At 46.1% G+C, this 14,099-nt stretch overlaps 1 protein-coding gene across 1 annotated transcript in view; it reads left to right on the forward strand.

Annotated features, from left to right (window-relative positions):
* MROH1 (maestro heat like repeat family member 1) overlaps nt 1-14,099 on the forward strand; it is a gene marked incomplete in the record, with an annotated part of 402,473 nt that overhangs the window by 280,707 nt on the left and 107,667 nt on the right. Inside the window, 1 exon segment of the mRNA XM_029592292.1 lies at nt 5,692-5,857. Coding sequence (XP_029448152.1) covers nt 5,692-5,857 — 166 coding nt within the window.

Raw genomic sequence — 14,099 nt, forward strand, 5'->3', positions numbered from 1 at the left:
TAGAGACGAGAGCGGTGCGGTTGGCGCTACGGGCATTTCTACCTCTCTTGCGTGGTCATCCTGTCGGAATCTTGTCACACAATGCGACGATGACGGTGGCTTATATCAAGTGCCAAGGCAGGACCAGGAGTTGAGCAGTGGCTCAGGAAGAGGGAGAACTGATTTATTTTTATTTAGATTTTTTATGTTTTTATTTTTATTTTTTATATTCTGCTTTTCAGCACTTCAAAGTGTACATCAAAGTGGATTTCATTCAGGATACGTTGGGCAGAACAGCATCTGGTGTTGATTGCAGCTTCTCATATAGCCGGCGCCAACAACGTGCAAGCAGATTATCTCAGCAGGCAACAACTAGATCCCAGAGAATGGGAATTATCGGAGGAAGTCAACCCATAGAGACTTGATGGCAGCCCAGCAGAATGCCAAGGCTCCGCACTGCTTCAGTCACAAAAGAGAGCGCGGAGCAGAAGGGGTTTGATGCCTTGGTGCTTCCTTGGCCAAAGGACATTCTGCTCTGTGTTTCCACCTTGGCCACTGGTGGGCAAGATATTGTGACACATGGAGATTCATCTAGGAGATGTGATTCTGTGGCTCCGGCGTTGCCTCTGAGGCCTTGGTTTGCAGATCTGGTCAATTTCTTGTCGCTATCACTTCCCCGAGCCTGGGACTATCTGCAAGTTCTTGTATCTATGGCGTCAACTCTAGAGTTGGTACCTTGGGCCTTTGCTCTTATGCGACCCTTACAGAGGGCTTTGCTTTCCTGCTGGAAGCCAAAGTCGGAAGAGTTCTATGCCCTGTTGCCACTACTGGAATCCTTCAAATGCAGTCTGCGGTGGTGGCTCGTCTTAGACCAATTGCAGAAGGGGAAGGCTCTCAAGATCCCTCAGTGGGTAATAGTGACCACGGACTTCAATCTCTCCGGCTGGGGGACAATGTGCCAATCTTAGTCAGTGCAAGGTTATTATTGCGGGAGCAGACGCAATGGTCGATCAATCGCCTAGAAACAAGGCACCTGGCATTGCTCGAGTTTCTTCCCCTATTTCGCCATCAAGCTGTTCGAATATTGTCCGACAATACGACAACAGTAGCCTACATCAATCTTCAAGGGGGAACGAAGAGCCAACAGGTGGCCTTGGAGGCAGACGAGTTGATGGCCTGGGCGGAGCGCCATCTAGCGCAGCTGGAAGCCTCCCACATAGCAGGAGTCGACAATGTACAGGCGGATTTCCTAAGTTGTCAGCGTCTAGACCCCGGAGAGTGGGAATTGTCAGAGGACACGATGCAACTTCTCTCGCACCGCTGGAGCGTTCCACACCTGGACTTGATGGCGACCCAGAGGAACGCGAAGGCCCTGCACTTTTTCAGTCGCAGAAGAGAGCACGGGACAGGAGGAGTGAATTCCCTGGTCCTAACTTGGCCGCACAACATACTGCTCTACGTATTTCCTCCGTGGCCGCTGGTAGGCAAAGTTCCCAGGAGAATAGAGACTCACCCAGGACCAGTCATCCTAGTCGCTCCAGAATGGCTGTGGAGGCCATGGTTTGCAGATCTGGTCAACCTCGTGATAGACGGCCCTCTTCGCCTCGGACACTTTACACGTCTCCTCCATCAAGGTCCGGTATTTTTCGACTAGGCAGATCACTTTTGTCTAGCGGCCTGGCTTTTGAGAGGCGTAGATTGAGGAAGGAGGAATCCCTGGAGGAAGTCATCTCCACTCTGTTACAAGCATGGAAGGACCTCTACTTCTCTTACCTATGTCTGGGTTTGGAAGGTTTTTGACTTCTAGTGTAGTGAGCGAGGGATCTCGCCGTGGTGTGCTTCCATTGCCCAGATCCTGGCCTTCCTGCAGAAGGGATAAAGCAAAGGTTTACCATTCAGTTCCTTACGGTTACAGGTGGTGGCTTTAGGATGCTTGCATGGCCGTGTTGAAGGGAGGTCCCTAGCAGCTCATCCGGATGTGGCACGTTTCCTGAAGGGTGCAAAACACTTAAATCCTCCGGTCCGTCCTATTTGTCCTTCTTGGAATCTCAGTCTAGTGCTACGGGTACTGTGTGAGCCTCCATTTGAGCCCCTTAAGCAAGCCAACTTGAAGGATTTAACTCTCAAAACAGTGTGTTTGGTGGCTATCTCCTCTGCAAGAAGGATTTCGGAACTTCAGGCCTTGTCCTGTAGGGAACCATTCCTCCGTTTTTCCGATTCTGGAGTGTCTCTCAGAATGGTTCCATCTTTTCTGCCGAAGGTTGTCTTTTCGTTCCTCTTAAATCAATCTGTCGAGCTTCCGGCCTTCCCTGATTTGGAATGAGATGCTTCTCATTCGGCAGAGTTGAGACGCCTTGATGCCAAGCGGACACTGTTGCGGTGTCTCGGTCACAAATGATTTTTGTTTGTCGGACCATCTCTTTGTACTCTGAAGCTGCCCGAATAAAGGTCATTTGGCATCCAAAACTACGGTGGCACAGTGGTTGAAAGAGGCGATTGCTTCCGCTTATATCTGCCATGCCAGTCCAGTTCCGGAAGGGATTAAAGCCCATTCGCTTCATTCACAGGCGACTTCCTGGGCAGAGAGGGTTTTGGTGTTGCCGCAGGAGATCTGCAGGGCAGCAACGTGGAAGTCTCTGCATACGTTTACTAGGCATTACCGCCTGGCTGCTCAGGACCTGGGATTCGGGTCCTTTGGGAGTAAGGTCATTCGAGCGGGACTCTCCAGGCCCCACCCTGTTTAGGGAAGCTTGGGTACATCCCACGGTCTGGACTGATCCGGGTACATACAGGGAAAGGGAAATTGGTTCTTACCTGCTAATTTTCGTTCCTGTAGTACCACGGATCAGTCCAGATGCCCACCTGTCATGGGCAATACATTTCCTTGGAGAGTCCGTTTGATTGTTTTCTTCTATCTGCAGAGTTATGAGGAGCATCAGCATAAAATTGTTCTACACATAAACTTGTTCTACACAAAGATTCTGCATATCAAGCTACGCCTTACGGGCAATGCATTTCAAAGTTTATAGTTCTTGTTTATATACATTTTATTCTTGCTTGTTCTATTTATCTATTGGTCTATGAAGTTTTATTCTGCTTTGATATTCTTAATACTGAAGGGGCGCAGGTAGCACACCGTGTTATGAGTGGGTGCCTTTCAAGTTTTTCTCTGTCTCCATCTGCTGGAGGGGAGGCACAACCCACAGTCTGGACTGATCCGTGGTACTACAGGAACGAAAATTAGCAGGTAAGAACCAATTTACCTCTTAACTGCAGGGAAGGAACAGAAAGATCCCAGAGCTTCTAACACTGATAAGATTTTTCCCTACTTTCCATTAGCCGTATGCAATATATATATATATAATATATGTATGTGTATGCAGCACCCTAAAAGAGAGTGACACAGAGAAAGTCCAAAATGGCCCATATTTATTTATTTAAGACTTTTTATATACCGTCTTTAGCAAATTAGATTTGAACAAAAACGGTTTACAATAATGAGCAAAATAATAAATACTATTCTTTTATAAAGTAAAAATAAAAATAAAAAAAGTATGAATAAAAATTACATAGAAACTTATCACTTTCAATATTACTAAATATCTTTATCCTAAATGATATTAAAATAAAATTAACTTTAAATTTAACAAAACATAAAGATGGAAAATTAAAATAACATCATAACACAACATAATAAAAGAAAATGAATCTACTTAATCTTTTATTCAGTAATTCTAAATGCTTCTCTAAAGAAGTATGTTTTTAATGATTTTTTAAATTCCTTAGTATTTGAAATTTGGCGTAGGGCATTTGGTAGAGCATTCCAATGTATAGGCCCAGCTACAGAAGAAGCTCTTGACAGGTAACATTTAATCTTGCTAATCTGACTGAAGGCACGTCCAGCTGAGATTCTTCCAGTTTGGATAGATAGCACGTAAATTCCCATATGCAACCTAAGGCCCACGCCGCTGTGTCTTTTACCTAATCTCTCAGCCCTTTTCCTTCTACTGCCCTCCATATCTGACCTAAGCATGTCCATAACCTGCAACAGTAATCGCCATCGCCACCTCCACCAGCAGACTGCGTTTATTTATTTATTTATTGCATTTCTTAGTGCAAAATTCCAAAAGAATAGATCATTGTGGTTTAAAATATAACTTTCATAATTATAAATACAGAAAATTAGTAAACCAAACATACATCACATAATAAAACTGATGATGACATTCAAATATTAATCCCAATACAAAAATCACTAGAAGAAACATACAAATTAACAGCCACTTACCTAAGTAGAATAAAGGAAATACTAACCAACTTAAAACTCATCCTTAACTTCGACAAGACTGAAATAATCATATTAGTCAGAAAGAACAACTCTCCTCAACTACCACCACTCAACCTAATGAACCAAAATACGGTTATATCTCTGGTCAATCATGCCCACAATCTTGGGAGTAATAATTGACAAGAAACTTTCTTACAAAAAACATATCACAACAAAAATCAAAGACGGATATCATAAACTACTAACACTCCGTCATTTGAAACCTTTCCTTTCTACCAACGACTTCAGATCAGTCCTTCAATTACTCATTTTCTCCAACCTAAATTACTGTAACTCCCTACTATTCAACTTACCTCTGAACACCATCCGCCCACTCCAAATCCTACAAAACACAGCTGCAAGAATACTCACTGGATCTAAAAAACATGATCACGTCACTCCTACACTTATAGCACTTTACTGGCTCCCAATAAAATTTAGGATTGAATATAAAATACTATCCATATTACAGAAAATAATATACGAAAAACAAACTAAGCTCTTCCATAAAACTGCATTCTCCAAACAGAAACCTCAGATCAGCAAATAAAGGACTTCTAAAGACACCACCAACTCGTTCCAAACAACTCATGTCAACCCAAAAGAGAGCAATCTATCTAGGAAGCCCAAAACTCTGGAACTCCCTCCCAACTGAACTCAGAACTCAAGAAAACCTAAAAACTTTCAAAAAAGATCTAAAAACATAGATGTTCACCAAAGCATACCAACTCACCCAATGAACAACACAATGTCAACCCCCTCCGGTCTAACCTGAAGAAAAATTGAAACTCAACACAAGTATGGATTATAACAAAGACTTGAAACGTGAAAAAACTGAAAAGCAAGTAACTTGTGTATGATATCCTTATGTTAACAATCTTTTGAACCTTTTTGAAAACCTTGTTATCCTCCTTAACCTTGTAAACCTTCGTATTTTTGTAAACCGTTATGATGGCGAAACCGAATGACGGTATATAAAAGTCGATAAATAAATAAATTAAAACCAAATCAGTTCAGTGCAATAACAGTATACAAGATGGGTTGCAAAACGCACAGTCAGGCCTTGCCATCTTACTCAAGACCAGTACTTAAGCCAAAATCCAGGCCCGTTCCTATGTCTTGTAATAATCCCCCCAGCCCCCAAGGTTAGGGAGGCTGCCTCCATGCAGGTGTGTGGCTGGTGTTGAACTCCTGTTCCAGGTTGTAACTGCTGCTCTGTGCAGGGAGGCCTGGTGGAGAGACACCCGTCCGTCCGTCCGTGCCTGCTGGTGCTGACTGAGAGGGAGTTACCCTGCGTGCCAGCATCATGTGCTCTGTGGCTCTGTTACTAGCCCACGTAAGGGATTTTTGTGCTTCTCTGAGACTCGGCCATTTTTTTCTTTCAGTTCTACCTGTCTGCTGTGGAGGGCTCTGTCCTCGGACCCGCCACTGACCACTCAAGTCCTGGAGCTGCTGCTGGAGCAACTGACCGCCGATGTCCCATATAAGGAAAGCAAAGGCTCCATCCTGAGCAACACCACCAGCAGAGTCGCAACTCGCCAGCCTCTCGCTGTAAGTGTGACCCAGCCTCTTGCTTTAAGGGATCCAGGGAAGGGACCTTTCCTCACTGTAAGAGACCAGAGCTGGCTCTGTCCCATTTTATCAAACTCTGCAGGAAATAACAAGCATTCACAGATGGCTTCTGTCCTTTTTATGTCTGGGTGGCATTCTCCCTGGAGAGCATGGGGTGTTTTTTTATGACGTGGGTTTGTGGAGAAGGTCTCACGAGGAATGTTTGGTGTGGATCTATAGAGCCAGTATAAGGGGAATACCTTTCTCTGTTCCTGGTTTGCATGGTCACGCTTTGCCTGCGGGTCTCGGAAGAATTTGTTTGTGTGGCTCTCTGGAAAAGGCTTATTTCTAGAGTTTCTGTTTGTGGAGTGAGGATTTTTGGGGAGCATGTAGTGTGTGGCTCTCTGGAAAAGGCTTATTTCTAGAGTTTCTCTTTGTGGAGTGAGGATTTTTGGGGAGCATGTAGTGTGTGGCTCTCTGGAAAAGGCTTATTTCTAGAGTTTCTGTTTGTTGAGTGAGGATTTTTGGGGAGCATGTAGTGTGTGGCTCTCTGGAAAAGACTTATTTCTAGAGTTTCTGTTTGTGGAGTGAGGATTTTTGGGGAGCATGTAGTGTGTGGCTCTCTGGAAAAGACTTATTTCTAGAGTTTCTGTTTGTGGAGTGAGGAGTTTTGGGGAGCATGTAGTGTGTGGCTCTCTGGAAAAGGCTTATTTCTAGAGTTTCTCTTTGTGGAGTGAGGATTTTTGGGGAGCATGTAGTGTGTGGCTCTGTGGAAAAGGCTTATTTCTAGAGTTTCTGTTTGTGGAGTGAGGATTTTTGGGGAGCATGTAGTGTGTGGCTCTGTGGAAAAGGCTTATTTCTAGAGTTTGTTTGTGGAGTGAGGATTTTTGGGGAGCATGTAGTGTGTGGCTCTCTGGAAAAGGCTTATTTCTAGAGTTTCTGTTTGTGGAGTGAGGATTTTTGGGGAGCATGTAGTGTGTGGCTCTGTGGAAAAGGCTTATTTCTAGAGTTTCTGTTTGTGGCGTGAGGATTTTTGGGGAGCATGTAGTGTGTGGCTCTGTGGGGAAAGCCTCTTCCCTCTGGAGAGCTTGTGTTTGCTTGTCTGTTCGGAAGGCCTCTCTCTCGCAAATATGTGTCTCTGCCAGAACGGCCTCTCCCTGCTAAATGTTTCATGTGGGTCACAGGGGATGGCCTCTCTCTCTGAAAAACTCGCATTTGGGTCATTGAAGGTTTTCATTTCATTTTGAGGAGAAACCTTCTCTCTGGAAAACTTGTATTTGCGTGGATGAAATTTTCATGGGCATCCAGGAGGATGGATCTGATTAATGTCTTTAATTCGGTGACCAGAGTTGGATAACGGGAGAGCGCTAGACATAGTGCACTTGGATTTCAGCGAGGCCTCTGACACGTTTCCGCACAGAAGATTTATAAATGAATTGTGTGCCCTTGGTATGGATCCTGGAGTGAGTGACTGGGTTAGAAAGTGGCTGAGTGGGAGGTGACAGTGGGGAGTGGTAAATGGAGGTTTCTCTGAGGAGGGGGCTGTTACTAGTGATCTGCCTCAGGGATCGCTCCTTGGACTGGTTCTTTTCAACATTTTTGTGAGTGAAGTTTCGGAAGGGATGTCAGGAAAGGAATGTCTTTTTGCCGATGATAATAAAATCTGTAACAGGGTGGATAGCCAGGAAGGAGTGGAAAACATGGAGGAATCTAATGAAGCTTGAGGAATGGTCTGAGGTCTGGCAGCTAAGATTTAATGGTAAAAAATGCAGAGCAATGCATTTAGGATGCAAAACCCCAAGGGAGAGGTGCAGTACTGAAGGTGAAATTCTTCTAAGCACAGAGGAAGAGCAGGATCTGGGGGTGACTGTATCTGATGATCTTAAGGTGGTCAAACAGGTGGATAAAGGAAGAGCAGGATCTGGGGGTGACTGTATCTGATGATCTTAAGGTGGTCAAACAGGTGGATAAAGGAAGAGCAGGATCTGGGAGTGACTGTATCTGATGATCTTAAGGTGGTCAAACAGGTGGATAAAGGGAGAGCGGGATCTGGGGGGTGACTGTATCTGATGATCTTAAGGTGGTCAAACAGGTGGATAAAGGAAGAGCAGGATCTGGGGGTGACTGTATCTGATGATCTTAAGGTGGTCAAACAGGTGGATAAAGGAAGAGCGGGATCTGGGGGTGACTGTATCTGATGATCTTAAGGTGGCCAAACAGGTGGATAAAGGAAGAGCGGGATCTGGGGGTGACTGTATCTGATGATCTTAAGGTGGTCAAACAGGTAGATAAAGGAAGAGTGGGATCTGGGGGTGACTGTATCTGATGATCTTAAGGTGGTCAAACAGGTGGATAAAGGAAGAGCGGGATCTGGGGGTGACTGTATCTGATGATCTTAAGGTGATCAAACAGGTGGATAAAGGAAGAGCGGGATCTGGGGGTGACTGTATCTGATGATCTTAAGGTGGTCAAACAGGTGGATAAAGGAAGAGCGGGATCTGGGGGTGACTGTATCTGATGATCTTAAGGTGGTCAAACAGGTGGATAAAGGAAGAGCGGGATCTGGGGATGATTGTATCTGATGATCTTAAGGAGGCCAAACAGGTGGATAAAGGAAGAGCAGGATCTGGGGGTGACTGTATCTGATGATCTTAAGGTGGTCAAACAGGTGGATAAAGGAAGAGCAGGATCTGGGGGTGATTGTATCTGATGATCTTAAGGAGGCCAAACAGGTGGATAAAGGAAGAGCAGGATCTGGGGGTGAATGTATCTGATGATCTTAAGGTGGTCAAACAGGTGGATAAAGGGAGAGCGGGATCTGGGGGTGATTGTATCTGATGATCTTAAGGAGGCCAAACAGGTGGATAAAGGAAGAGCAGGATCTGGGTGTGACTGTATCTGATGATCTTAAGGAGACCAACAGGTGGATAAAGGAAGAGCAGGATCTGGGGGTGATTGTATCTGATGATCACAAGGAGGCCAAACAGGTGGATAAAGGAAGAGCAGGATCTGGGGGTGACTGTATCTGATGATCTTAAGGAGGCCAAACAGGTGGATAAAGGAAGAGCGGGATCTGGGGGTGACTGTATCTGATGATCTTAAGGAGGCCAAACAGGTGGATAAAGGAAGAGCGGGATCTGGGGGTGACTGTATCTGATGATCTTAAGGAGGCCAAACAGGTGGATAAAGGAAGAGCGGGATCTGGGGGTGACTGTATCTGATGATCTTAAGGTGGTCAAACAGGTGGATAAAGGAAGAGCGGGATCTGGGGGTGACTGTATCTGATGATCTTAAGGTGGCCAAACAGGTGGATAAAGGAAGAGCAGGACCTGGGGGTGACTGTATCTGATGATCTTAAGGAGGCCAAACAGGTGGATAAAGGAAGAGCAGGATCTGGGGGGTGATTGTATCTGATGATCTTAAGGAGGCCAAACAGGTGGATAAAGGAAGAGCAGGATCTGGGGGTGACTGTATCTGATGATCTTAAGGTGGTCAAACAGGTGGATAAAGGGAGAGCGGGATCTGGGGGTGATTGTATCTGATGATCTTAAGGAGGCCAAACAGGTGGATAAAGGAAGAGCAGGATCTGGGGGTGATTGTATCTGATGATCACAAGGAGGCCAAACAGGTGGATAAAGGAAGAGCAGGATCTGGGGGTGACTGTATCTGATGATCTTAAGGAGGCCAAACAGGTGGATAAAGGAAGAGCGGTGACTGTATCTGATGACCTTAAGGTGGTCAAACAGGTGGATAAAGGAAGAGCGGGATCTGGGGGTGATTGTATCTCATGATCTTAAGGTGGTCAAACAGGTGGATAAAGGAAGAGCAGGATCTGGGGGTGATTGTATCTGATGATCTTAAGGTGGTCAAACAGGTGGATAAAGGAAGAGCAGGATCTGGGGGAGATTGTATCTGATGATCTTAAGGAGGCCAAACAGGTGGATAAAGGAAGAGCAGGATCTGGGGGTGACTGTATCTGATGATCTTAAGGTGGCCAAACAGGTGGATAAAGGAAGAGCGGGATCTGGGGGTGATTGTATCTGATGATCTTAAGGTGGTCAAACAGGTGGATAAAGGAAGAGCAGGATCTGGGGGTGATTGTATCTGATGATCTTAAGGTGGCCACACAGGTGGATAAAGGAAGAGCAGGATCTGGGAGTGACTGTATCTGATGATCTTAAGGTGGCCAAACAGGTGGATAAAGGAAGAGCGGGATCTGGGGGTGACTGTATCTGATGATCTTAAGGTGGTCAAACAGGTGGATAAAGGAAGAGCGGGATCTGGGGGTGATTGTATCTGATGATCTTAAGGAGGCCAAACAGGTGGATAAAGGAAGAGCGGGATCTGGGGGGTGACTGTATCTGATGATCTTAAGGAGACCAAACAGGTGGATAAAGGAAGAGCAGGATCTGGGGGTGACTGTATCTGATGATCTTAAGGTGGTCAAACAGGTGGATAAAGGAAGAGCAGGATCTGGGGGTGACTGTATCTGATGATCTTAAGGTGGTCAAACAGGTGGATAAAGGAAGAGCAGGATCTGGGGGTGATTGTATCTGATGATCTTAAGGTGGTCAAACAGGTGGATAAAGGAAGAGCAGGATCTGGGGAGATTGTATCTGATGATCTTAAGGAGGCCAAACAGGTGGATAAAGGAAGAGCAGGATCTGGGGGTGACTGTATCTGATGATCTTAAGGTGGCCAAACAGGTGGATAAAGGAAGAGCAGGATCTGGGGGGTGATTGTATCTGATGATCTTAAGGTGGTCAAACAGGTGGATAAAGGAAGAGCAGGATCTGGGGGTGATTGTATCTGATGATCTTAAGGTGGCCACACAGGTGGATAAAGGAAGAGCAGGATCTGGGAGTGACTGTATCTGATGATCTTAAGGTGGCCAAACAGGTGGATAAAGGAAGAGCGGGATCTGGGGGTGACTGTATCTGATGATCTTAAGGTGGTCAAACAGGTGGATAAAGGAAGAGCGGGCTCTGGGGGTGATTGTATCTGATGATCTTAAGGAGGCCAAACAGGTGGATAAAGGAAGAGCGGGATCTGGGGGGTGACTGTATCTGATGATCTTAAGGAGGCCAAACAGGTGGATAAAGGAAGAGCAGGATCTGGGTGTGACTGTATCTGATGATCTTAAGGTGGTCAAACAGGTGGATAAAGGAAGAGCAGGATCTGGGGGTGATTGTATCTGATGATCACAAGGAGGCCAAACAGGTGGATAAAGGAAGAGCAGGATCTGGGGGTGACTGTATCTGATGATCTTAAGGAGGCCAAACAGGTGGATAAAGGAAGAGCGAGATCTGGGGGTGACTGTATCTGATGATCTTAAGGAGGCCAAACAGGTGGATAAAGGAAGAGCGGGATCTGGGGGTGACTGTATCTGATGATCTTAAGGAGGCCAAACAGGTGGATAAAGGAAGAGCGGGATCTGGGGGTGACTGTATCTGATGATCTTAAGGTGGTCAAACAGGTGGATAAAGGAAGAGCGGGATCTGGGGGTGACTGTATCTGATGATCTTAAGGTGGCCAAACAGGTGGATAAAGGAAGAGCAGGACCTTGGGGGTGACTGTATCTGATGATCTTAAGGTGGTCAAACAGGTGGATAAAGGAAGAGCAGGATCTGGGGGTGACTGTATCTGATGATCTTAAGGAGGCCAAACAGGTGGATAAAGGAAGAGCAGGATCTGGGGGTGATTGTATCTGATGATCTTAAGGAGGCCAAACAGGTGGATAAAGGAAGAGCAGGATCTGGGGGTGACTGTATCTGATGATCTTAAGGTGGTCAAACAGGTGGATAAAGGGAGAGCGGGATCTGGGGGTGATTGTATCTGATGATCTTAAGGAGGCCAAACAGGTGGATAAAGGAAGAGCAGGATCTGGGGGTGATTGTATCTGATGATTACAAGGAGGCCAAACAGGTGGATAAAGGAAGAGCAGGATCTGGGGGTGACTGTATCTGATGATCTTAAGGAGGCCAAACAGGTGGATAAAGGAAGAGCGGTGACTGTATCTGATGACCTTAAGGTGGTCAAACAGGTGGATAAAGGAAGAGCGGTGACTGTATCTGATGACCTTAAGGAGGCCAAACAGGTGGATAAAGGAAGAGCAGGACCTGGGGGTGACTGTATCTGATGATCTTAAGGTGGTCAAAAAGGTGGATAAAGGAAGAGCGGGATCTGGGGGTGATTGTATCTGATGATCTTAAGGAGGCCAAACAGGTGGATAAAGGAAGAGCAGGATCTGGGGGTGACTGTATCTGATGACCTTAAGGAGGCCAAACAGGTGGATAAAGGAAGAGCGGTGACTGTATCTGATGACCTTAAGGTGGTCAAACAGGTGGATAAAGCGATGGTAAAAGCCAGAAAGCTGCTTGGCTGCACAGGGAGAGGAAGGGTCAGTAGAAAAAGGGAGGTGACACTGCCCCTGTATAGGTCCCTGGTGAGACCTCACTTGGGATACTGAGTACAGTTCTGGAGACCCCACGTTCAAAAGGATAGAAACAGGATGGAGTCGGGCCAGAGGGAGGCTACTAACATGGTCAGTGGTCTTCAGTCTAAAGCATATGGGGAGAGAGAAAGATCTAAACATGGACCCCCTGGAGGAAAGGTGAGATAGGGGAGATAGGATAGAGACATTCAGATATCTCACAGGTTTCCATGCACAGGAGCTGAGCCTTTTTCAATGGAAAGGAGACTCTAGGACAAGGTGTCATGGGAGGAGGGTGAGAGGGGGGAGACTTAGGAGTAATCTTAGGAAATATTTCTTTACAGAGCGGGTGGGGGATGCATGGAACGGCCTCCCGCGAAGGTGGTGGAGACAGACAGTATCTGAATTCAGGAAAGGATAAACACGGGGGATCTCTGAGGCAGTGATGGGAATTATAAAGCTGAATTAGTTGGGTGGACGGGATGTACATTGGGTCTTTATCTGCCCTCGTGTTTCTGTGTTTCCGGTCCTTCCTAGCAGTCTGTTTTTTAAGCAGTACAGCAGCTGTGCACATCTGCCCCTCTGCAGCCTTTCTCCTCTCCTCTCTGGAGTTAAACAGCTCCTGTTAAACCTCTGGAAGCTGCAGGCCTAGGACAGCGTTGTGTAGGTGTTCTGGCTTCCTGTCTGTAAAACCCGATATCCCCTCGCCCCCTTCCTGCCGTTTCTTTACCACGTCTGAGTCCTGGATGCTTTTCCCCAGTACTCACATTTCTGCATTTCCATTCAGAAGACAAAATATGTCAGCAGTGGCTTTTTTTTTGTCTTTTGTCTTTAGTTTATTGAGTTTCGCTCTCTTGACGTTTGCCTCAGACTAGGATTAACTGCTGAAGTGGTGACTCCAGGCCTCGGATGAGTTAAATGTCAGGGTGAGGTGCTGAGTCCACCCTCAGGGCACCTGCAGTGACCTCTAGAACCCCTGGGGAGTTTGCTGTCTCTTTGATATTGCTGTGCTAATTCGCTCAGAGAGCAGAAATAAAGGTTAAGGAATAGAACGAGCCATATCTCTGGGGATAGAGGGGTTTAGATAGGCACGAGAGGGGGGAAGGATCCTATTGAGGGATTCAGATCATGCATTGTGGCTGTTTGGGCTGGAGGATGATGGGGGGGGTGGAAGGTGGCAGGGAATTGATTTAGGCTGTAGTGGGGGGGAGAGAGAGAAGCCACAGCCTTCCGGTGCCACCCTTCAGCAGGAGGGTGGGTGAGGGGCGCAGGCACCAGGCTGGAAAGCTAGGAGCGGACGTGGACTTGCAGAGACGTGGCTCAGTGAGTCCAGAGGACCTGTGCATGGCTGGGAAGGGGAGAAGCACGAAGGTTTGATTTAAAAGGTGAGGGACGCTGGCAGGGTGGCATGCGGAGGAAGAGGATCTCACGGGGCTATTCCGGCTTCCTGCCGCAGGTTTTTCAAGGCTCTGTGGCAATTATGTGGCAAATTTGCATAACTGTGCATAAGGTTTCACATCTTTCGCTATGCAAATAAGTGAAATCTTTTTTTTTTTTTTTTTTTGTAATTTATATTTTATTGGAAATTTATATAAGACAGTGTACAACCTCCACTTAATCCAAAATACAAATACATAAGAGCAAACAGCGATATGGGCATTTAAACATTATATTAATTACATACATTTCTTCCAAGTTGTAAATATCCTGCTGCGGAACTATAAACTGCTCCCATATATAAAACAACAACATTTATGGAACTGTCTGTTCCTCAGTGACCCCCCCCCCCCCCCTGCACAACCATCTAGT

This window comes from Rhinatrema bivittatum, chromosome 2 (assembly GCF_901001135.1).
Source record: "Rhinatrema bivittatum chromosome 2, aRhiBiv1.1, whole genome shotgun sequence".
Taxonomy (NCBI): Eukaryota; Metazoa; Chordata; class Amphibia; order Gymnophiona; family Rhinatrematidae; genus Rhinatrema; species Rhinatrema bivittatum.